This window comes from Xenopus tropicalis, chromosome 9 (genome assembly GCF_000004195.4).
Source record: "Xenopus tropicalis strain Nigerian chromosome 9, UCB_Xtro_10.0, whole genome shotgun sequence".
NCBI lineage: Eukaryota > Metazoa > Chordata > Amphibia > Anura > Pipidae > Xenopus > Xenopus tropicalis.
Window position 1 is genome coordinate 52,867,649 of NC_030685.2, and position 25,425 is coordinate 52,893,073.

The following is a 25,425-nucleotide window of genomic DNA, read 5'->3' on the forward strand; positions in this document are numbered from 1 at the left end:
GGCAGGGATCATTAGCACAGAGAGGGCAGCTTCACCTCTCCTCATGGCTTAAATGCCTCTGTCCCAACTGAGGCCCTTAAAGGGCTACTGGGTGTGTATTATGATTTGAATGTATGCCACATAGGCCATTGAGGTGAGCCGAATGAAGCAATGGTTATTTATGTGTGATACATTGTTGTATGCAATTGTGCCACAGCTTTCATTTGAACACACTGCAAATTAGATTGCTGTATGTTATCCCCTGTAGCATCCTAGACTATCACAATACATTTTTTCATCCTCAACTCAGTCAAGCTGTAATTTATCATGCTTAAAAGATAACAGCCAATTTTTTACTTTATTTCAGAGTAGATGATAGCATGCAATAACATGCATTCCCTAACCCCAAAGGTACACAACAAAAACACCATTTTTAGCAGATAGAGATCACTGTAAGTACTAAGTACTATTAATGGCCATATTAACATATTGTACATATAGATACATATCTAATTTGCATTTTATATTTTCAGCTTTCATTTACAAGTGCATTCAGGGCAACAGTTTAAATATAAATGCCCATAAGCCCATTACTTTCAAGATTAACTGCCCCTTTAAGAGTTGCTCACGGGTAGAGTTAAACTCTGTATCATGTAGAACAGTGTACATAACTAAAAAACAAAATGTTCAATATTTGGTTATCAGCAACATATATTTAAAACTCTGAAGGACAAGCCGCAGGGTTCCTTTGAAATACAAATGCTTTGAATACATGGCATGCCTGTAGTATTACAGCAATGGATTCAAACAAAACGGGCTTGCATGGGCATGTGCAGATTAACAGAAAATAGGGGAGCGTGGGCATGGTGGGACCATTTACCTGTAGGGTAACATTTACAAACAATCTAAAAAATTGCAAAATATTTCTCTTTGTTGCATAAATATACCACTAAGTTGCTACTAAAATTCAGCAATTTTAAAATTACCTTTACTTCTTCCAGCCTATGTTCTTTTTTTTCATTTAAACAACAATCCTAAAAAAGACAGCAATAAACAGAAGGCAGCTTATTGATTTAAATGTTAGATCTGGGGTTTTAAGGACTCTCCTCCCAGTATAACAGCTTGTAGATTGAAATACCAGTTTATTAGTACTGAAAATTCCCTGAATGATGCCTAATGGACAATAATCATTGATTCAAGTATTGTCTTAAATTGAGTAAAAATATAACTTGTCTTCACATCTAGCCCAGTGTCAGATTTACTAATGGCCTTATCTTTAATAATATTATGGTCTGTGAATGCCTGGAGCTGAGCAGTTCTGATATGGCAGATAAGTATAGTATATAAACTTACTTTGGAAAAAGTTTTACAACCATCGAGAATTGGCCTATATCCTGTACACCGACAGAGGTTTCCTGAAAAATAAGAAAATGGTTTTCTTCCGTGAGGGACCAACTTCAAATGAAATATATACATACATATTTAAAAAAAAAACATGATAAAAATGTTAAACGTATTACATTAAAGTTGAAAACCACGGGATTATATGTAGGACTGGCTTGCTTATTTCTGGTCATTAAGTAAAAAATACAAGGGGTGGGCAGCCTTGTTGCACTGTATGTAATTGTTCTGTCCAGCTCACAGTGTATTAAACAGTGTCTAATGGTAACATTTATCCTTGCCTGTATATAAATGTATAAATCTAACAAAGCAGCCCTAATTCATGAGATAAATAAAGTGGCAGAGCTACCAGTAAATATACTATTGTGTACAACCAGAAAGGTATCTACCTCTCTTTCCTCTCCCAATTATGTTTTAGTTAGTAGAAGGGCTATACATTTTTGCATGTACAATGAATTCTACCTGAATCACGCATGTACTGTTTACCGACTACCAACTTTAAACTTGGAAATGGGACATGTCTCTTTCCCCTGACCAAACATTTTTTTCACAATTTTCTGATCCTCCGTTGTTTTTTATCTATATGGGCTCACTGGATATACTGTATGAGGGAGTTATGCTTGCTCTAGCTAGATTATGCATGTAACGGTTTATTAAATCATCCCATCTGAGTACACCTTGCCTTATTAGGCGGACATACCTGACAAAGCACTCAGTATCTGCTCCATTGTGGGTTCTGGGTGATTCCTTAGCAAGGTGTATATAGACATCACCATTCCAGGCGTGCAGAACCCACACTGAGATCCATGAGCTTTGGCTATTCTCTCCTGTAGTGGAAAAGTCACATTTTACTGCAGAAAATATTGAGTTTGGCTAGAATTATTAATCTGTACTTCAAATGCCGCTGAATCATGAACATAGGAACTTACATGGTTGAAAATTGAATTGTAGAACTATTGTTCTACCTTGTTCTGCTTCTCTTGGGGGCTTTCTATGCCAACTGGGTGTATGGAACAGGGGCTACAAATATTTATTGAAGTTTGTCCCAGGAAAGTTATGCTACTGACTAGATATATCTACATCCACTTAAGGTAAGGACCTTTCCCCAGGTGGGAGTGAGTGGCCAGTTACCAGGGATAGCTTCTGGTAACTTTAAGAGGTGAATCTCTACTTATTGTGCAGAAAACACAATACCTTCTCTATTGGGTGCTTCCCCAAACAAAAATTCCTCCCTCTTCCCCTAGTTCAAACCACCCTAAATTTGAATTCTCAAATGAGGGGCAATTTAGACTATGACCCATTCAGGACTATTGGATGGTATGTCCTAATTAAAGACAAACTTTAAAAATTTCAGAGAATGGACATTATGTGCTGATTTACAAAAGTCATGCAGTGTAATGCTGGGGAGGTGACTCCCTAGTTGCCAAAGGCAAAGTAAGCAAGAAACATATGAAGGAGGGAGAGGAAAGTATACTACACCAAGAGAAACGCCCAGGATAATTGAACAGCACTTTAAACAGTCCACCTTGAATTTAAATGTATTTTAATTTGATGTTTTATTGTTGTGTGATTTATTTTCTTTTTATATTACTTATTGGTTTTAAAATTGGTCATACTTGGGGTGCCTACTATACTACAATTTCAGGCGAGCTTCCCCTTTAAAAAAAGACTTATGTTCCTAAAGGCAATTGATAGTTATTTGTTACCTGAACCGGGTGCAGTTTGGTTGTGGAATTTCCTATTCCTTCTGTAGTTGTCACAGCATTTCCATAGAGAGAACATATAGGGAGGAGGCAAGCCAATGCTGGATAGTGTCTTTCAAAGCGTAAAGGGCAATACTGAGGTCAAGTAATTCTGTAATGGTCTAGTTTTTATAGCTTTATTATTTTCTACTCTTATAAAAATGTGCTTATAAAACACCCACTAGTCCATAAACAACTTTATGCAAAGTGACTGTAAAACACAAATGTGTGGTCTTGCTTAAGTTCAAATATTATTTGGAGTCCTATAACTCTATAACCTCCCCTTGACAGCTTTAAACATCTTTCAAATGACATTACTAAAATAGTCCACAGAGGCTCCATAGATCAACACAGGCCTTATGCTCTTCACATGAAGAGAGTGAAAAGTTCAAATGAAATTGTTTTTCTTGATATGCTGAAATGGATTTAATCATTTCCTTGCGGGTGTCTATCCCTTTTGAAGAAAAGGACAGCTGCTGTCAGCTCTGGGTCACTCAGTCACCTCCCGCATATAAACAAACAAAAGCGGTTACATTTATGTAATAAAAATCACTTAAGTATCCAGTAGAAACATAACTTTATTGAGCAATAATTACATAGGCAATCTCTCTTTAACTGTGGGTCTCACTCTGCAGTAGCGTTGCTTGCCCCTTAAAGATTATACCCTTGAGGCTTCGGCAGTATGATCCAAGTGCTTCCAGAGCAGACTTTATAAACTGTGTGAATTTTGACAATGACAGAAAATAGCAAGGCACATTAACAAATCAACTGAAAATTGATAGAAATGTCCTCATTCTTCTCACTATGAGACTGCATATCTACTTATTAAACAGAACAATTTTTTATTGACCCCACCACACACAGATGTATTTAAACCTTAATTTCCTGTATGTGTTAACAGCACTGGTACATACTGACAGCTAACTGAGATGCCCCTAGAGGGGTTCTAAAGTCAAATATACAATTTAAGTTGAGCTTTAGAGCAATGAATTTGTTTTAATCTCCTGTTTCAGTCAATTTCAGCTGTATATTAAAACTGTAATATACAACTGCTCCTGACTGGATGCCATCTGGATACCAAAACAACAAATTAAAGTATTTTTCTACTTTTTAACAAAAAATGATGTCCCATTTCAAAAATATAATACTTTGAAATACATGAAAAATTGAAAATATATATACTGTATTTTATTATTGAAGTTTCTGGTTAATATGAGACTGAACACTTAAGGCACTACAATTAAACAAAGTATTTCTTTGGTCACTTTTTGGATGATTCCAACAGTGTCATCAGTCAAAATGCCATTCCCCAGCTACAGCTACAGCTTCTCATTGATTTGCATAGGAAAGGTGTAATGCTGATATTGTCAGGCAGGCACTTGGGAACCTTCACATGGTCATGTAGCTGTTAAAAAACAATTATTATTCTTTTTCCTACACATAGTTTCATTGGGATTACATATTTTACCCACACCCACGTTTTTACAGTACAACTAACAAAAAAGGCAGGCTGGATTTGGGGCAAGGCACAAATTTAGGGGTGGTATGCCACTCAGCCACACCTAAGCTTTGTTCACATACGGAACACTGGGGTCTAGGTGCTCTGAAGTTTTCTGCATGTCCTGTCTCCAGTGCTTTGTGTGTGAGCTAAAAGGATGCGCTTGAGTGAGATGCTGGGGAGGGAGGAGAAAGGGGCGGCCTCAGGGCCCCTTTTTAGAAAACCAGCGCTGAAAACAGGTGTAGATTGTGACATGCTTAAATTCTAGAAAGTAATTCTCTCTTTTCTAAATAACCACATCCCACTTTGCCCTACTGTTTGGAGGATACATTATCTTCTTGGAGACTGGGTGCACAGTGGAGATCATGACGGTGCAAGCTCCACAACCACCTCCTCCACAGCCATATTTAGTTCCTGTCAGGTGCACTGTAATAGAGAACTGTAAGGAAAAATTCACTGCTCACTGTTTATATTCATTGGACAACCTTCAAATGTAGAACTAATAGCACTTTCTAAAATTACCAGTTTTTTTTTTACCTATTTTTGTAAGAAGAACCCGTATAAAAAATAAATGTATGTATTGGGAACCATTAAAAAAAACATTCTATTTTGCGTTAAATTCAATATACATGTTAAGTTAAATTGATTATGTAGACAATGGAATTTTAGAACAGAAAGGTTTCTTGAATGACTGGCAGATGAACAGAAGAGAACCTAAGTAAAAACCAATATTACTCACTATAAATTAGGGATGCACCAAACCCAATTTTTTTTTTAGGTCATATCCCCGAACCCACCCCGATGGATTCTGCTGAATCCTGAATCCTAATTAGCATATGCTGAATATGCATATGCAATTAGGATAGGAAGAAGTTAAAAATCACTGCGCGCAGCGAAAATTTCCCCCCAACCATTTAACCCTTTCTGAATGGGAATTAGCATATGCTAATTTATGCTTACTGTATATACTCGAGTATAAGCCTAGTTTTTCAGCACCCAAAATGTGCTGAAAAAGTCACCCTCGGCTTATACTTGAGTCGGGTGCCATGTGTCCCTCCAGACTAGCACCCTCTGTCCTTTGTGTGCAAATTAGGCCACCTGCAACCAGACCCTCCAGTGCCCTGGCCTAGGCTCCCAGTCGCAATACTCATTTCCCCTTACGTGTCCTCCGGGATCGGGACTGCCGCCAGTTTGCCAATGCGCAATGAGCGTGGGGTAGTACTCATATTGTTTTTGTTGACCCTCTTCTCCACTTACAGAGCTAGTTTACTGTTTTTCTTTGAAATAAATATTTAAAAACATATACCCCACTGATGCCTCAATTAATGTAATTTTATTACATTATATCTGCTGCATTTCCCACCCTAGGCTTATACTCGAGTCAATAAGTTTTTCCAGTTTTCTTAGGTAAAATTAGGTACCTTGGCTTATATTCGGATCGGCTTATACTCGAGTATATACGGTATTATGATTTGGATTCATCCGAAACAGAATCCTTCAAAAAATGCCTGGATTCGGCCCGAATCGCGAACTGAATCCGTTGCATCCCTACTATAAAAGTCTTCTTGCTAGGTGTTGCTGACCCCTAAAAACAGATTGTACTTTAGATTTCAGAGACAGAAAATTTAAAAAAAAATTGCATATAAATGTCTGCATCGTAAAAGTTACTGTTTTTTATATAGTGATGAGTTTTGCTTTGCCGAAAAATTTGCGAAACTGTGAAAAAATTCAAAACACAACTTTTTTGGCACAAGGGACATTTTCTTGACGCGCACAACTATTTTTTGACATACAGTATACTGCAGTTATCCAAGCAAGAACCAAAACTGGGAAAATTTAGGAAAATTCAAAGACTTGGCTGTATATATAATATAGAAGGAAAGATCTTGATTAAAAATTATAATGGCAGGTCCGGATCTAGGGGTAGGCAGATCTGCCTAGGGCGCAATGATTGGGGGGCGCCAGTCAGGAACCTCTCCTTCCTACCCCTAGGTCTGCACTTCTTTGCATTGCCCATACCGGTTGTCATTACGTGGTGGGGCAATGGCCCCCCATGCTTGAGGGAACTGCACATGCGCGCCCAAGCACACGCAAGGGGGGGTGGAAGGTGCAGGGGTGCGGTGGCCGACTGGGTTGCCTAGGGCGCCCCGTTAGCTTGGCCTGTGCCTGTATAATGGACATTAAATTTCCCAAATTCTGAGAGGACAACCTACGGGAACACAAGTGGATCTCATGACACATTTGCCTATTTGTATTAAAAAAAAAAGGATACAATTCCTCCTTAAATATGGAAGTAGCATATCTTCAGGGTCTGGATTTTTTTCCACGACCTACGTTGAGGAGGAATATAAAATGACATGTTAAGAAAACAAAGCAATGTACAGAATTGCATTACAGATTGCAAAACCCTAGTGATGCAAAAACTGGAATGACAAGTCTATTGCAGATTGGTGCAGCCAGAGCTATGCAAAGCCATATGGGACTTGTCTTATTCAGTGCATTTGGTGATCAGTATGAGGCATCATACCCCCGGTGAAGTGTGGTGTTGGAATCACGCAGTCAGTATGCTTTTCTTCTGCAGGTATATTTTGTTAAAATATAACAAATGGGGCAAAATACATTGAAATAGTTAAAGAAAATCTGAGTGTTTTTTAAAAAAAATAAAGCTGGGGTGCAAAATCATCTTTCAGGAAGGCATAACCCTAAGGCCAGAAATAAATCCCACTGATCAAAATATAACACATATGGAACAACACACCGCCGGCTTGATTAGGGCAATAAGGCCCTTTTGTGTTCAACCATCTATGACTAAGCAGGATACACCATTGCCTGTGGCTAGCTAGAACAAACAAGTGACCGCTTTCGGTTCCCTTATATTTCCATTCCCAACCATTTTCTTTCTTTTTTCCTTCCCTTAGCACATCTCCTTTTCTTGTTTCACTATTCTTTTGCCATCTCCCTCTCTTTGCACTTCTTTTTTCGTGTTTCACTATCCTTTCACTGCCTCCCTAGACACTTTCCTCTTCCCTTTCACATTCTGCTTGCCCAGTGTTTCATAACTCGGTCTATATAAACTTATTAATCATATTCAGCCAGCCCATTTGGTAATTACATCTTTATTGCAACCTGACACATTGCGGCTGGGCGGCCCTACATTTCTACCGCCCTAGGCCTGGGCCTTTGTGGCCTTGCCACAACTCCGGGCCTGAGTCAGTGCCTTAGCCTAAACCTGTCCCTAACTGACAATAGCACAGAGTATGTGCAGGGAATCAGCAGAAAAGAACATGTGGAGGGCACAGATTTTTACTGCTATAGGGCTGTGGGTGCCTTGGCCTGGTGCAGAAGCCCAAAAAATAATTATAGCCTGCTTCTTAAGTTAAGCTTCAGTTTCCTTTAAAGAGATACTGGCACCAGAAATTAAACCTTTTTTACATCTATCATAACATTTGCATGCTATTTATTATTTTTGCAAAAGGTAGCAAATGGAACAAACAGAGCAAGCATAGTACTGTCACACTGAATAGTTACAAAACTGTCTGAATAACAAAACATATACACCTCACAAACTATTTGAGTTATGTGAGAGAAACACAGAAACCAGCTCAGTATACAGCATGCATCCTAACTAGCATACGGATTAAATGTGTATCTGGTTTTACAGGACTAGCTGGCAACCCTACCCTTCCCCTTGGCTCTGTGCTGAAATCAATACAGCCCAGTAGGAGGTATCTTTTGTAAGTTTCCATATGTTGGGCGTTCTGGCATGATGTACACTACCTCCATTATTATCAAATTTAGTAAAAACATTTATTCCCATGCATACCTCATAGCGATGCATGTCAAATTATTTATGACTGTGTCTGTATTTATATAAGGTGTGCAATGAAACAAGATTGTTATCTTATCACTTTTTAAATACATAATTCACATTATATGAACAAAGTTGCCTTGAGAGGAAACTTCGGCGACTTTGGCAAATCACGCCACCGCGTATGCCATCCCACCGCCGATTTATTAGTCGTGGGCAACTAATCTCCCCGTGTGCCAGAGCCCTAACGAGGTAGCAACCCTTGTGACATGAATGGGCAGTATAATTCAGCAAAAAAACCTACAGGCCTGGGATACCTTATCTGGAAACCTATTATCTAGAAATCTTCAAATTACAGGAGGGCCATCTTTCATTGAATCCATTCTAAGCAAATAATTGTAATTTTTTAAATTACCCTTTTCTCTTTTATAATAAAACTGTACCTTGTACATAAATCAAATGAATGCATATTGGTGGCAAAACAATCCCATTGGGTTTATTTACTTTTTAAATGATTTTCGTAGACAAAGTATGGTGACCCAAATTACAGTAAGATGCCTTATCCAGAAAATCCAAGGTCCAGATTATAGATGTTATACCTACACGGTAATACATTGGTCTGGAAGCTTACAACCAATATTAAGTGCATTTCAAGACATACATGAACAACTGTGTATTATCCATAACAGGTATAAATCTGCCATACATGGGCAACTTGGTACAGGCTAAAATAGGTTTCATGGTTTTCTATGGAAAAAGCCACATGTATAAAAAGTTGTACAGGTATAGGACCTGTTATTCAGAATGCTCAAGGACCTAGGGTTTACAGACAAGGAGTCTTTCCATAATTTGTATCACCATACCTTAAATCTGCTTAAAATAATTTAAACATTAAATAATGCCAATAGTATAGTTTTGTCTCTCCAGTAAGGATTAATTATATCTTAGTTGGGATCAAATACAACATACTGTTTTATTATTACAGCAAAAAAGGAAATCATTTTTAACTGTTTGAATTATTTGATTAAAATGGAGTCTATGGGAGACAGCCTTCCCATAATTCAGACCTTTCTGGATAATGGGTTTCCGTACTGCAGATTGTGTTCATAACAAACCATTTACTGTATATTTAGCGGTTACAAACAGTAAGATACAAGCTGATCACAAGACACAGCTCTTTAGTTTCATTCTAAGCTGGGTGGTTAGGAGATGGCATAGGAACCTTTTATTATCATAAAATATATATATATATATTATAATTATATTATAATATTATAATTAAGCGTATCTTAGTATTATACCAAAAAGAATGCCTTTTTTCAGTAGTTTTTAATTTTCTAATTTTTAACACAGCAATTACAAAAAGAATGGTCATTATTTGTATTGCACCATTTGAAATCAATATGTTTTTGGAGGGTGAACTCCCATTCCTTTAGCAGGCATTGAAATATTAAGCCATTAAGGCATTGTGGGGATAATAATAATTAAAAATTGAATTATTTGCAGCCAGATGAGGAACAAATAGATAGTGCTGAGAAACATACCTTCCGTCCATTGACATAGAAGATTAGGTAGTCAGAAGCTTGCTGAAACGCCATCATTCATACGCTGCAAATCTCCTTTATACGTATATTAATCTGCAAGTCCTTTGTGAAGTGTAATGTTTCAGCACAAAAACCACCTGGGGCTGTATGGAAAGCTGAACTTGCCTAACTTGTCATCACCTTTTAAAACATTACAGGTAATTAGTGTATTTCACTTTATTGAGGAAGGTGGCGCATAGAGAAAGGGAAATGTGAGCTTTCAACCTGAGTGTTAAGTCAGCAGAAAAGACTGATGCTTAAAACCTAATCAAAGTCCTCCCATTTAATTTGCCTTGGTTGCATTAGGGTGGAGCGTTATGTGCATAAAGCCTCACAACTCACCTGCACCCTCTTTGACAAGCGCCTGTTAAAGGAGCAGTTCACCTTGAATTATAGGCTTAAATCAAGGGCTGACTTATAAGAACATTAGGAAACATATTTTTTGACTTGATGTGTTCCATCAGTGTTCAGCACTTGCCTGCACCACAGTGAGTACCAGCTAGGAAATACAGGACTGTGTTTACTTGTAGCACTGTATATTGTGCTGCTAGTTTTCTGTTTGTGACTTCATTAGCACACTTCTCCTTGGTTTCAGCTGATTTGTGCCACAGAGGGAGGACAAGTGTTGGATGGAACTTTCAAGGGCCCGGCAGATAACTTGCAAGCCAGTGCTTACTATAAACAAATGGATGAAAACCGTGTTAACTAGTACATAGTGCTGAGTTATACATAGTGATGCGCAAATCTGTACCGTTTAATGAAACTTTGCAAAAATTTGTGATATGGCGAAAAATTTGCGAAACGCATAAACTTGACATGCAATTTTGTTGCAATTTTACACTTTGCAAATTTTTCGCCGTTTCACATTTTTTTTTTATGCAAATCAATGCCTCGTGAAAAATTTTGCTCATCACTAGTTATACAGCCTTATGATGGCAATAATAAAGGGGAATATTTTTAGGCTGGACCTCCTGCTTGATCCTTTGGTACTCCAGCAGGCCAGTCTGCAATACTATAGCTAATGCATTCTGTGCCTGTCATGATGTCATAATCTGCTTCCTAGCCTGCAAGGGGCAGTCGTAAATAGGCTCCCTAATATATGCACTACCCCTTTTCATGTCAAAATGAGTTGCCTAGCCAGGCAATGCAGTATAATTAATATTTGCCCTTATTATGATATCACAATGCATTTTCTAGCCAGACTTAGAATTAAAACCCATATTACATTCTCCATCATTTTTGATGTCATACTGCATTGCTTAGCCCAACATATCAGTACAACTAATACCTGCCTTGTCTTTTGTGATGTTATAATGTTTATACTACCCATTAATGTATGCTCCAAATTTTATGAAGTTATAATGCATAGCCAAGCTTAGCAGTACAACTAACATCTAGCCTGATTATTATATCATATGTCCTCTAGCCAGGCTTAGAATTAAAACACGTAATGTATTCATTTTGTATGATGTCATAATACATTGCCTATGATAATTATGGTGTATATTTCCATAATAAATGGAATTTGCTCCCCAGCCTAAACTTTTCAATTATAATGTCATAACCGTCTGCCCTATGGTTGGGACCAAGGACAAGGCCAATACAACTGATGTTGCGGTCTGCACCTTACTCCGAATATTTTTCCAGTGTGATGTGCAGACGGTAGCCAGACCAGGAGACAAGTACTTGCTGAATGAGCACTGGGGGGCTCAAGAAAAAATAGCACTGAGGGGTGTGCTATTGTGTCCCCCTAAATGTATTCTCTGATACCAAAATATGTTGCCTAGTCAGCCAACATATTTCAAGTCAAGTTACAAAAAATGTCTGCCTTCACTATTAAACTGACAATCTATCCTGCAGGCAAATTTAGAATTAAAAAACCCTAATGTGTGATCTAAATTTTATGATGTCAAAATGCATGGCCTAACCAGACATTTAGTACCACTAAGGCATGCCTGCCTTTTTTATTATTTTACCTCAATACATGAACTGGATTGCAGTATCTAATGTATATGCTACCTCTTCTGATGTCCTAATGCATTGGCTAGCCAGACATAATAGTACCATTTTGTGTCTTGCACTACTGTAGGAAATCCACTCTCTACCTCCTCTTCACAGAGGGTAAAACTTCTGAATAATAGAAGGTATGAAGTGGATACTAGTGGGTGCTTTCTATTCAGTACTATTAGGAGCATTGATAGGCTTAAAGGGGTGTTTTGTCCTCAATGGCACTAAAAATGCCTTGCGTTTTTTAGACCTAAAGCACAAATGCTGCTCTTTGAATTGATCCCGAAATGACACACTATAAGCTGTAGTGAAAAACATGTTTATTGACATGTCATTGGCTTTATGAATACATAATGTGACATAAATAAAATATTAAGTATTTATATTATCTGTTCTGTTTCAACTTCAACGTCAAACTTTATTCAGAGAGCTTTTCTAGTCTTGAATCTTCCATGTATAATGATTAAAGAATATTCCTGTATTAGCCTCCACCACCCATGCTGAGAAGTAATCCCCAAGGCCACTACTATTTCAAGGAAGCAGAACCTTCTTTCATCTCACATGAGCATTATGGTTCATCGTAGATTTCATGTCCATTAACATAATGAAATTGTATATACAATTAAAAAAACAAGCAAACTTTTTAGATACTGTGTTCTTCAGGATTGGATATTTGTGTTGCATCTATGAAGTGACTACCACATGCTATTTTTAAATGTTGAGGTCTGACAGGGATGGGCAGTGAGACAGTCCCAGGCAGGCCAGCATCTTTACGGGCAGAAAGGACTGCATCTTTCAGAGCAAAGAACACGGAGGTACCGAAGAACAGCGATGTTTCTTCAATAGCCTGAGGGAAAAAACAGCTTATAAGGAAATTATACTGAAATATTATGCCCCATATGTCATACATTTTTTACAGGTGCAATAACCCATGCTAAAAGATAGTTTTAACCCTCAAAACAAATGATAATGAATGTAAAATAGTTTAGAGTGCTCTCTTAAGCACTTTTGCCATTTGCAATAACTATTTTTCCTAGTCTTCAATATGTTATCTATTTTTACACTGCTAATATAATAGAATCATAAAAAAGTACCATGTGTTGGTTATTTTGGCCAACTAGCTACAGTCAGAAAAGAGTAAATGCATGAAAAGGAACATCTTGTGATTTTGCTCTGTTTAGAAAATAAATGTGAAGTGAGCAGAGAAGAATCTCCTGATGCTTCCTAAGTCCATACTAAGCAACACAGGACTCTGGAAATTTATTTTCCTTGACTGGAGCCAGTCAGACAAATGACCTGTGGGTGGTGCTGTTGTTTCAAATTCATTATATTAGCAGTGAAAAAATTGTTAAGATCTTCAAAACTAGGGACAAAAATAATGAACGTAAATTGCAAGAGTGCCCTGAGCAATTTTACAATAACTTGTAACTTGTTGTTTGCATTGCCTCTAAACAGGTGACCAATAAATGCTACCTGCTTATTGGTATAGATGACTAGACCTTTGCACTACAGAGACTTCATATTTACTCCTCCCAAGGCAAATGCAAAGCTGCAGATATCGGTAGGAAATTATTAATGCTCTTGAAAAAGGTAGTAACACCAAAAATGTAAAAAAGTATTTTAAAGCAATTAAAATATAATAGGCTCAGGTTATACAGCAGATAGCAGATACGCTATGTAGAATACAATGATGTTCTACATATATTTTCTGTTATCTACTATTTAATGTGTGCCATTTAGGCCTATTTCAATTGCCACCATTGCTACACAGCAGCTTGGTTCTATACACTATAGTAATGTTTCAGAAGCAAACAGATCAATATACTAGTGCAGGGCAATACTACATTATACTGTATTTTTACTTTAAAGCACCTTAATTTTTTAGTGTTACTGTTCCATTAAGGGTAGACATATTGATGAAGCTGGAACAGTAAAGATAAGAGTATTAAGATATAGGTTGGCTTTCAGATAGTGTTCTTACTTTTAGATGAACAGTACTAGACATTTGGTTGTAGAAAGTCTCATGGAATTATTATGTACTGTTATTATATGAAAAGTAATTGTAGCATATAATATAGAATATAGAAATTCTACCAGGTGTACAATTTACAAGAAACATTTCAAAACTGAACTAAAACTTCAAAGATCTTCGAAACGACTAAAAATAGAAAATTAATTCTAGGGGGCTGATTTACTAATCCATGAATCCGAATCCTGAATGGGAAAAAATCGGATTGGAAACGAACATTTTGCGACTTTTTCGTAAATTGTTGCGACTTTTTCGAAGCCGTTACGAGTTGCTCGTATATTGTCGCAACTTTTTCGTATTGAGCGCTCGTAAACGGCGGGCAAACCTTTGCGACTTTGCATGATTTTGGAAGTCTCCCAAAGGACTCAATGGCACTCTGCAGCTCCAACCTGGCCCAAGGAAAGTCACGATACTGAAGCTTGAATGAATCCGAAACTTTCGTACGCGGCGCAATGGCTACAAAAAAGTCACAACAATTTACGAGCAAGTCGTAATGGCTACGAAAAAGTCGCAACAATTTACAAGCAAGTCGTAATGGCTACGAAAAAATCGCAAAATACCGATCATTACGAAAAAAACGCATTCGGACGTTTGTGGATTAGTAAATGTGCCCCTAGGAGTCTGGAGACTTTTACCTTGGTTCATTTTTATATGTTAAGATCCCATTAAGGTTGTGCCAACAGAATGAGGGCAAATGTTTACCAGAAAAAGATTAAACAGAAAGACCACTATCTACAGGGGAATGACGCCAGCGGCAAGGGCCAGTAAGGCTTTATCTTTCGCTTACACAGTTAGCCAAAGGGGCTACTCAATACTTTCACCTAAACAATAAACTCAAGAAGTTGATACCAGTAAGTAAAAAAAGTATTTTCACCAGACACCCATCCAACTAGTGTAACTAATTTTACAGTAGGCTGTATACTAAATGATTTCAAAAGGCAAAAGACCTACAGATGAAGAATCCAGTGAAGGGGACTTGCTGAACAAGACTAGAAAGAGAGTTGACTCCGGTCTCTACTATCAGTGCTAGCTGCTTACCAAAGATTCCCTCACACAGGGCCTGTACCCTAAATGAGAACACAAAATAACTAGAGGACAGATTTGGAGATGAGAGGGGGGTGGGCGAATCTGCAATTTTGTCTTGAAGTGTAGTCCTAAAACTTAGAGAACTTTCTGGGCCTCATTTAATAATGGGCTAAGTTAAACAAGTGCAATTTGGCATGTTTTTATCCAGAGTGCATTGTTTCCCCATATTCCAGTGTAAATGAGCCACAACATTATGTGTGCACTTATAGGCGCGTAAAACGTGCATCTGTTTGTAAATGGTGTTCAAGTTGTCATTCTTGGAATCATGTTGGCATACTAACATGGATACTGTGCCCAAAGAGAGACCTGTATTTACCTCTTGGTCAAAATCACAAAAGCTGCTATCTTATGCTTTTGTGCAATGTGTCTTACACCACAATTACAGTAATAAAGTGATGGCACAAAGCCCAAGGAAACAGAGGCACAAGTGTTATACATGCCATTCTGCATTTGCCCATAGAAATGGTAAATAAAACCCTTTATCTCACTTCATTTCAAAATAGTTAAAACTAACAGGATATATATCTCTATATGAATGCAATGCATATCTTAATATGTTGGGTAGATGGCCATAACTTACCTTTGGTGAGCAGGACACATTTAGGTTTAGTGGTGATGACATAGGCAAAGTCACATTGAGTTGTTCTGGTGCTTTCACCACCTCAGGTTTCTCACACTGTGCGCCATTAAGTGAGCCTTGCAAGCTGTATTTAAAATCTTCACTTATGAAAATGTCAAGGCTCTGAACAAAGGCATTTTTAATCTAAAAATGAATGACATGGAAAATAATCATCTGGAGAGGGATCACAAAGCAAACTGAAACAAAACTTCTCTTGTAAATGAGGTTTAATAATAATAAGTGCAAAGTTATTCATTTTGGTTGAACTAATATAAAATGAGAGTTATACACTAAATAGAAGTATGTTTTGGGTATTCTTAAATGAGAAGGATCTGGGGATTTTTGTAAATAACAAGTTGTCTAAACTGCAACTAAACTAGTAAAAGGCTTGAAATATAAAAACTATGAGGGTTGGGGTTAAATTTTCTGGAAAAGAGACTCTTGCAAGGGGACATTACTCTTTACGAGTACATTACAGGGGATTATAGACAGATTATGCATGTTCTTTTTTCCCATTAAGACGATCAGTGCACCAGAGGCCACCTCTTTAGATTAGAGAGGATCAGAACTTTCATTTGAAGCAGCGTAGGTGGGTTTTGTAGGTGAGGGCAGTGAGGCTGTGGAATGCCCTTTCATGTTATGTTGTGATGAGAGATTCTGTTAATACCTTTTAAGCTTGGCTTGGATGATTTCTTAAATAAGCAAAATATAAAATGCTATTGTAATAGCAGAATCTACATTTAGTATAGATATTAGTGTATATATATAGTTTATATATGTGAGTGTATAGATAGATAGGTATGAGTGTTTATATATATATGCACTGGGGTTCATTTGGAGGGGTTGAACTTGTTGGACTTTAGTCTTTTTTTTTAACCCAGTTTAACTATGTAACTATGGTACCCAAATTATTGTAAAGAATTGTTCATGTATTTCAGCTTGAAGAATGTTTTCTCAAACACAACAGTGAGGGCTCAAGTGAAAGAGGGTCACATGTAATGTGTACTCTGCCCAGAGAGCAGCAGGAGATAAAAATTTGAAAAAGGCATTTTTGCCCAAATCTGTTGTGTAGAGCCATTTTCTCTACCAACCTGCTCTGTGTTTTCTGTACGATTGATGCTGGACCCAACATCCATGACAATATCAGTTCTCAAACACTGTATTAAAAAAATATTACAGAATTAGATTTCCATATACTTGTGCAATGCATAATTCTGGTTAGTTACCAAGTATACTGTAAGTATATACTAAAATATACTGTTGCTTACCAGAGATGGCCTACCCTTCAAAGGTAATATACAGTAAAAGACATTCACAATAAGGGCTGGTTTATTAAAGGGCACCTCTGTATATTCAATTGACTCCAATTTAATCCACTTAATTAAAATGCTATTTTTTTTACCTTGTGATTTCCAGTGCGGCAGTCTAATTCCACCTCAGAACATGCAGCTCCAAATATAAAGTTTGGACTTTCCAACCCTTCCTTTAGACACCAATCCATTGCTTTAGTGCTCCTTTAAAAAGGTTAATAGTATAATTAATAGGATAATCCAATTTTACATATACAAAGTGATAAAACAAGTGTGGGGATGACATGGAAAGCTAATGTTAAACCTACAAACTATCACTGAACTGTAGAACATTACCTGGAAGCAATGGGGCATTGTAGTGTTCTCCATATCATTGTTACTAACATGAGACCAGGCTTTTGGAAGTGTTAATGTGTAAGTAAGTACATATAGATAGTGTTACTGTGTAAGTACATATAGATAAATGATAGGTTGCACTTACTATTCTGTGCACTGGCAGATATAGAATAACTGTATCTATACCTCTTTCTCTACATTGATACCTATGTATCTATATCAATATATAATGGAAAAATGTAAGCTTCCTTCAGTGGTTTTACCTGTAATGTCCAGCTGCTGAAAGACAAATTCTGAGATGAAAAGCTTCTTGAACCTGACAAAATGATACAAGATACATTATACCTTTAGGGCAGAAGGGGTTTTCATGTGCACGAGGACCAGCTATTTTTACTCCAAGACAAGTATTGTGAATTCACAACACCCTTATAGGAAATGTATGTAAAATTACTATTAGTTTTTACACTGCTAATATAATGACTTTGAAAGAACATCACCTTGTGCTGTTCATTAAGCTAGTGAAAAAAAGAAAGTGTTCTTGCTCCATGAATTAAGTTAGTGAGTGAAAAAGTCATCTGACATGTGTCTGCCCAGTTCACAATATTAACAGAGTAAAAACTGATATCTAGAAACAAAATAAATTGCATAAGTGTTCAGAAGAGCACTCTAAACAATTCTTCATTACTATTTTTCAAAGGTTGACATTTCCTATAACAATGGATAGCTCTATTAGAGCAACCCAGATAAGAGGGTTGAACCGGGGGCTGTAGAGACATAAGGATTAATATACTTTGAAACTTGCACTGATAAAATCTAAAATTCTCTCTTTGTTTTAAAAATTCAATAAACAGATTTAAAAAGATAAGAAAGAAAGCAGGATTATGAATTAAAGAAACCTGCAGAATCCATAAGCTCTTGGTGCCAACCCTTTTTGTATGTACATTTTTTATTAATTTATGCCAAAACATTTAATGACTCCCTGGCATCTGCAGGTTGATATATTCTGTAACATGGTTACATGTGTGTAGTTTCCAATACTTACACACTCCAACCATGTGGCGTCTGGGTTTAAGATGATAATTGGATGCAGGCGCTGAAGAAGAATCTGGCAAGCCTCCTATCAAGAAATAATTATGATTAGTAATTGTATTAGAAAGTGTAGTATGTGAACACACACCCAGCTCCACATGGTCATGCAGATCATTTTGCCAATGACAGATAAATTCCTCCTTTAATTCCCCCCCAAAAATCACATGCCTCCTGTCGTGCAGATTCACTACCAGTGACTCGGATGCAAAAAAATAAAAGTGTAAGCCTGCAGGACATAGCAGAAACACATTCGTACAGGAGCTGTTCAAATGCTTGGCGAAGGGGACCCTGTGACAGAGAGAGGGAAACTATAGGGGAAGCAGACTATGTAAATGTACAGGGGCCAATGGATTCCATACTAATGGGTAAGTTCAATATATATTGGTAAAATGGGAAGCTTTGGAGGCCTGAAATTAGTTTACTGTGTGTCCTAGTAACAACTATACATGCCACTGCCATAAGTACTATTAAGAACCCTGAGAAAATGGCAACTACTTCCCCTCCTGCTGTCCCTCAACAATTTTCCACAGAAGAGGCCTCCCTAAATGACAGCACAACATAAGCACAGTATAGAAAAGAAAGAACAGACTGCAAATCAAAATAAAACCACACTGCCACCCAGTGACTAAACAGAACAGAACATATAATTCACTGCAGTTAAACACTGAAATGGCTATGTGCCTTTCACTCTTCCATTAACCCACTGCAGCCACCAGTATCATGTGTCGTAGCTAATGAGATTACTATGTGGAGGTTCCTATAGATACCTACAAAAAGGATTTGCCCTTGGAGACAATACAAAGTTAATGTAATAGGGCCCACAGCAGAAGACCGCAATACTAACCAGTGAGTCAAAATATTACCAGTTCTTATATGTAAATCTCAATCACTATATTAAAATGAATGGTAAATGGCAGCTCAAAACCTAAGCTTAAAAACAAATGAAAGCTCTATACATAAAGAAGACCCCATAATTTCAGCATTTTAACTTGTAGAGTATTTCTGTATGTTGTATTTACCCGTACTGCCAATGCGTACACTGTTGATGTAACAGATGATGTTGTGACAGAGGTGGTTGATGAAACAGTTGTATTGGTCTCGCTAATATAGATATGAGATATCGGTATCCTTAGCTCCCGACTTGCAACCTACACAAAAGAAGAAGGACTGAGTTAATTGCTATGATTCATTATAATGTATCATTTGTACCCACCATAGTGTAGAGATATCAGATTCACCTGCATCAGTATAGTGTGGGTTTCTTCTTGTGTCTCATTTCCAGCAGGAGTCACAAGGACCCATCCATCTACAGAAACATGAACCAGCACAGAAGCCTAGGGAAAAGAATGGGGAGAAGACACACAGATGAGCATTCTTACAAGAAGAAGCACTGAAACACAACACCTGTACTATGTATTCCTGTGCCTCTAGATTATTATTTTTAAATATCATCTGATAATTATTCTGTTTCTATATTATTTTATTTGTACCATATGTATTATGTATACATATTATACATATTATATATACATATACATCAGCTCCGTATGTATTTATGCCTTGGGTCTTTTTAGTTTGTGGCTTTGCATATGCTGCTTCCTTTTTATAGTTGTTGCTCGTATTGTAATTCCTAGACTATGTTTCTATACAAAGCAGCATCATTTATTCCTGTATTCTAGTATAATAGATCATGTGAAATATGGACTTGGCAATATCTTATTTGTGGTATTTAAACAGTAGATTTCCCGGTGCTTTGCATAAAATGTGGTAGGTCTGTTTTATTAATATCCTACTAACAAAGAAGTATGACATGCCTTCCCAAACATAATTATGATACTTTATTATATCTAGCTAGCAGTCCTTGAATGAGATAACAGTTCAGATATGAACATCAGTCATTTATAGCACACAGTGAATTGCATTCTTGTCTATGCATTCATTTTCTAACCTGATTAAGGACATCTTCTATAAATCCTGCAGGGAACATAACTGGAATAATGGAGAGCCCCTTCTTCCTCCAGGGACACTGTTTGTTGCTTTCTTTTGCTGCTGTGTGTCGCTCATGATATAAAGACTTCTGCATACACTCATTCCAGCACTTTATCAAATTGGAGGAGTCAAAATCTCGTTTAAAGGCAACGTGACTTACTGCCCCGTGCAAATTTATCTGCCGCACCTGCAGGAAATGCATTTCAGATGTGAGGTAGCAAAGGAAAGATTTTCAACAAAAAGGTACTTGCATCCTTGGGTCAAAAATTCAGAGTGATGCCATTTCCTGCACAGCAAGCATCTCCGTACCGTGCCAATTCACACACATTAACACCAAAACGCCTCACAGAGCTTGCTCGCAATACTAATTTGTGACCACACTGGTAAATTGAGCTGAAGCAGGGGATTCAAGATTCTAGGGAAAATTGTATAAAGTGTGTAAAAAGCATGCAGGTTTTAGTGCTTGTTTGCAACTATATTCAGAAATTATAAGATTATACATTTTAAAAGCAGTTGAGTATTAAACAGTGTGCTGTATAAACATAAGCATGTATAAACATAATGCAAAAGGATTAAAATGTGTAGGATCATGGTATTAGATGTGGTGAAATGCAGAAACTAAAGAATAGGCAGTAAGTTTATATAACTGTAGTGTTTTTTTCCCAGCATTTTGTCTGGCACACTGAGCAGTAAAGACCTTGTGCAGGTCCCCCTTGGACACCTTATCTTTAACCCTTTGGACACCCTATCTTTAACCCCTTGGACACTTTATCTTAAACCCCTTGGACACTTTCTTTAACCTCTTGGACACCTTATCTTTACCTTGCCTGTACCTTTTTCAGACCTTGGTTTCCACTCTATGCTGTATATAGGAATCAGGCAGACATTCACACTGAAAACAGGAGGCTGCAGTTGCTTTGCGACCTCCCCTACCTTTAGTGCACTACCTGCACTTTACCCATGTATCCGTAATATTTGAATTATTATATGGGGTTTTCTGCAACTAACAAGATCTATTTTATTTGGTTACTATTTTATTACCTTTTCTGGTGGTAATGCACATCTGTCTGCCACTGCATCTACCCATATTTCAGCAAGCATACAGGCCCGAGGGAATCCACACCCTCTGCAGAAACACTTTGCTTGTGAATTTGTCTTGCAAGCAACTACACAGCATCTCGTGTTGGGGATGTAATATGCATTCTGGGCACTCAGCAGAGACACAGCAAGCACCTTGATGTGGCACAGGGAATAGAAATACAACAGTATTGTAAGATTAGAAATTAACAGTATTTACCTCTTTCTTTATTATTCAGGAACAATTCCATTGTCTAATTTGAAGAGGCAGTATAACCCTTGTTCAAAATGAGTTCAATAAATAGGAATTGTGCTTAACATACATTTTGCCTAGATAATAACACTATTAGTATACATCCCTGCAGGCTCTGTTGTGATTGTTTGCAGAAGTCCATTATGCAGAGGAATTATCTGTGCTCTGGGAATCTAATTATCTACATTGCAAGAAGTAGCAAACTATAGTTTATATTGATCTTGTCTCTACTAACTGTACCATACCTGCGTGCTTACCATCTTCAATAAAATAAACTAAGCAATCAAAGTCTATCCTATGGATAAGTCTATGGTTACAAATTCTCTGTAATTCAAAAAAGCATTCCTTTTGGGATATTGACTTCTGAATTTGAATATCCGTAAATAGATTATGGAATAGACATTTTTAATAAGCTAGCTGGAAGTCTACAGCTCACATTTCATAAAAAGGTCACTATACAGTGCTCAGTACTTACTTCTGAAGATTCATCCAATCTATGCCCAGCATTGCAGTAATACGTGACGTCCAGTGCTATGATTGTGCCATCACTTTTGTATGCCACCTTTGTTGATAACAATAAATAAAATGTAATTAAATAAAGCAGATATGTTGTTGGAGTATGTTAGACCATGACACCAAGTTGAATGGATAGCTGTGGATTACTGGAATCCATTACCTAATATGTTGGCAAGGCCATAACAATAATGTAAGCTGAGCCATAAGCTGTTGGTACCCGGGATCAGAGAGCACCTACCAGGGTACTTAAGAGTATGCATTTTAAAACAAAATGTGAAATTAATAACCTTTCTTAAGGTTTTGAGTGCAATAAATGATATTTTGTTGTTGGAAGAATTAATTAACTAATTGTATATTTATTGTATAAACAAGATGTATCTCAAGGAGAAGGAAAACCTCTGAAATAGTACATATAACATTAATAGTCATTTTTGGTGTTCCCTTAGGGCTATAGCACACAGATGTTTTCAGTCAAGGAGATGCACCTCAAACTGTATCTGCTACTTCTCATTCACATGACTGAAAAATGTGTTCTGTTGACTTTAGAGAACAAAATATGCTAGTAAGGGTGAGCAGGCAAATAGATGCAGGTTGTGCCCCAGAGGGAACAGGTGGCACACTGGGGCATACCCTTACATTTTTTAAACTGCTCGTGGGTCAAATGCTGCAACAGTGATCCCCTACAGCAGTGATCCCCAACCAGTGGCTCAGGGGTAACATGTTGCTTACCAAACCCTTGGATGTTGCTCTAAGTGCCTCCAAACCAGGTAGTTATTTTTGAATTCCTGACTTGGTGGCAAGGTTTGTTTCAATAAAAACAAGATTTACTACCAAATAAAGCCCTAATAGCCAATTACAGCCCTTATTTGGCTCCTCCATGAACTTTTATGATGCTTGTGTTGCTCTTTAAGTCTTTACATTTGACTGTGGCTCACTAGTAAGAAAGTTTGGGGACCCCTGCCCTACAGGCACAACATGCAAAGGGAGCCCTTTGGACAAGCCAGCAGGTGCACTCTGAGCCTTGTACACCAAAGCTAGGGCAACTTGCAATTTGGAGCATGGCACTAGTATTAATTAATACAAACATGTGTAAGCACATTTTATATGACATTTTTATGGGCATAATTCTGCATTCATTTGGTCTTTCCTGAGCCTTTCTGAATTTTTTTTTTTTACTTTTTAAAATATGGTTTCTTGCTAAACCCCTTTACCCTTTGGCAAACAGATGTGATTACTGTTTCTGCTGTCAGATTCTGCATTGAAAAAAAACTCCAAACATAAGAAAGACTTGGCATTGCATTAGCATAAACGGTAATAAAATAAGCTTTTTAGCAGAGAGATTCCATAATTTAGTATTATTATTAACTAAGGACAACAAGAACATTTTCAGGATTTGTTAGTCATTAAAGAACAAAAAAAATCACTTGCTTTTTCCTATCCATCTGAATACCAACCTTGTATTTCCCAAGAAAAGGTGGCTGGTATCTGGATATGGATCCTTCCTCTCTCCATTCCAGGACTGAGTGTACTATTTGCCCAGTTCTGAAATTAAAAGATATTCCTTAGGACTGCCAATACAAGCATTTATGGATTAAGAAAGGTGGCTTATATACAAAACAAAAATATATTAGGGCTTATTTACAAAGTGTAGCAGGGTGCAAAGTGCAAAAAATAGGTGTAAACTGCTATTTCTTTTGCACTTTTCCATCCTGTCTTGTACTGTTGTGTAAAATAAGTGATCAACCCTCCCAGTGCCATTGTACATAAGCAGTGCACTCCACTGACCTAGATAATGACTCGCACAACAGAGAATGAATTGATAAGTCAAGAACTTTATAAACAAATGCAGCAAAACACTTGGCTAACTTAAAAAAAACCCAAAAGATATAAATTAAAAAGTGTTGATATTTGGTTGTATGTTTAAAAAAAAAAAAAAAAAAAAGAAAGTAAAATTTTTTAGTGGATAGAATTGCTGGTGCTAAACATTGTATGATCACCAGGTTTCATTCTTTTGTCAAATTCAAACCCCCATATGTAATAAAAGGTGCTAAATTTGGAGCACCACTCAGGAGCACCAACCCAAAGCAACCAAATAGATGTGTGCTTTTGACCAGGTAATGCTGGTCCAAAACCTGCTGATTGGTTACTGCTCCTGGGCAAATTTAGTAGCTTATATTACAAAACCCCATAAAAGTTCAATTCAAAATAAAGGGAAGGAAAAGCAGAGAAGAAACACACTTTACTGTACCATTCTTATTTTACCCAACCCATCATCAATAGAAACCAGCACAAGTCTAATAATCTTCTCAAAAACCAGTTTAGCTAGAATTGCAAGAGATACCTCTGTTCTTACGCAGTTTTATTAGCTACATTAAATTATACACAAGTTTAATAGAGCACTAACATTTATTCCTCTAGGGCCCAGTCACATAAAGCATTTCTTTCGTGTCTCTCCGCCTACAGTTTCCAATCAGACAAAGAGACGGGGATTGGTTCTAATATGCATCACCCTGTAGCTGCATTGAGAGTCATAGATTTGATGTGTGTGCAGCTACACAGAGTGGAGCGGAAGCAGAGAAAAAAATGTCTGCTTTCCCATTTTTGGGTCAATCTTAGCTCCATGTAGCTGCATGCAGGTGGAAGCTGTGATTGTCAATGCAGCTACAGGGTGATGCGTATTAGAACCAATCCAAGGGAGAAAACACTCTGTGTGACCAGGGCCTTAGGTTTGAGTGGAGTTTATCAAGTCCATAGAAGTGTATAATTTGTGCACTATGCACTATGCACTGTTATAAGTAGCTAACCTAATTAAATGACATGGAAACGTAATACCACTGAGCGTTGCTAATTGTTGGGCATCCCCAGTGATTCTAAAAGTCTACATCTTTACCTTTTCTTACCAGCCCTGGGTACTTTCAACAATTATACCCCAGACTCCCAAGCATTCCCTTTGCGAGTTCAGACTTTGTGAGGTACAAAACTTTTCTGGAAGCATGGGCCGATGGTGGTTTCCCCACTGTGGGTTGGTACACTTTGTTAAAGTAGAGGAGGAGGTTCTGGCCTGGGGTAGGCCTTAAGCAATTAGAGTCTCAGGGTAGTGCCT

At 37.4% G+C, this 25,425-nt stretch overlaps 2 protein-coding genes and 1 long non-coding RNA gene across 4 annotated transcripts in view; 1 reads left to right on the plus strand and 2 right to left on the minus strand.

Annotated features, from left to right (window-relative positions):
• aox1 (aldehyde oxidase 1) overlaps positions 1 to 10,289 on the minus strand; it is a 45,038-nt gene extending 34,749 nt beyond the window's left edge. The window contains exons 1-7 of the mRNA XM_018097547.2: positions 9,973 to 10,289; positions 6,893 to 6,950; positions 4,950 to 5,046; positions 3,087 to 3,195; positions 2,081 to 2,207; positions 1,333 to 1,394; positions 966 to 1,013 (exon numbers count right to left, since the gene is read on the minus strand). Of these exons, the coding sequence (XP_017953036.2) occupies positions 966 to 1,013; positions 1,333 to 1,394; positions 2,081 to 2,207; positions 3,087 to 3,195; positions 4,950 to 5,046; positions 6,893 to 6,950; positions 9,973 to 10,029 (558 nt within the window). The 5' untranslated portion in view covers positions 10,030 to 10,289. The remainder of the gene's footprint in view (positions 1 to 965; positions 1,014 to 1,332; positions 1,395 to 2,080; positions 2,208 to 3,086; positions 3,196 to 4,949; positions 5,047 to 6,892; positions 6,951 to 9,972) is intronic.
• A 62-nt stretch (positions 10,290 to 10,351) lies between these two features.
• LOC105948542 lies at positions 10,352 to 20,441 on the plus strand. Its single transcript, XR_004220396.1, has 3 exons — positions 10,352 to 10,499; positions 18,670 to 18,852; positions 19,770 to 20,441. It is a non-coding gene; the product is annotated as an uncharacterized LOC105948542 (long non-coding RNA).
• Positions 12,322 to 25,425, minus strand: part of LOC100493336 (aldehyde oxidase 2) — a 46,546-nt gene continuing 33,442 nt past the window's right edge. For both annotated transcript variants that reach the window (XM_031892938.1, XM_002937709.5), the window contains 12 exons: positions 23,777 to 23,864; positions 22,282 to 22,368; positions 21,518 to 21,709; positions 20,436 to 20,663; positions 19,726 to 19,821; positions 19,507 to 19,635; positions 18,441 to 18,515; positions 17,662 to 17,714; positions 17,155 to 17,266; positions 16,844 to 16,909; positions 15,714 to 15,896; positions 12,322 to 12,865 (listed from right to left, as the gene is read on the minus strand). In XM_031892938.1, the coding sequence (XP_031748798.1) occupies positions 12,662 to 12,865; positions 15,714 to 15,896; positions 16,844 to 16,909; positions 17,155 to 17,266; positions 17,662 to 17,714; positions 18,441 to 18,515; positions 19,507 to 19,635; positions 19,726 to 19,821; positions 20,436 to 20,663; positions 21,518 to 21,709; positions 22,282 to 22,368; positions 23,777 to 23,864 (1,513 nt within the window). In that variant the 3' untranslated portion in view covers positions 12,322 to 12,661. The remainder of the gene's footprint in view (positions 12,866 to 15,713; positions 15,897 to 16,843; positions 16,910 to 17,154; positions 17,267 to 17,661; positions 17,715 to 18,440; positions 18,516 to 19,506; positions 19,636 to 19,725; positions 19,822 to 20,435; positions 20,664 to 21,517; positions 21,710 to 22,281; positions 22,369 to 23,776; positions 23,865 to 25,425) is intronic.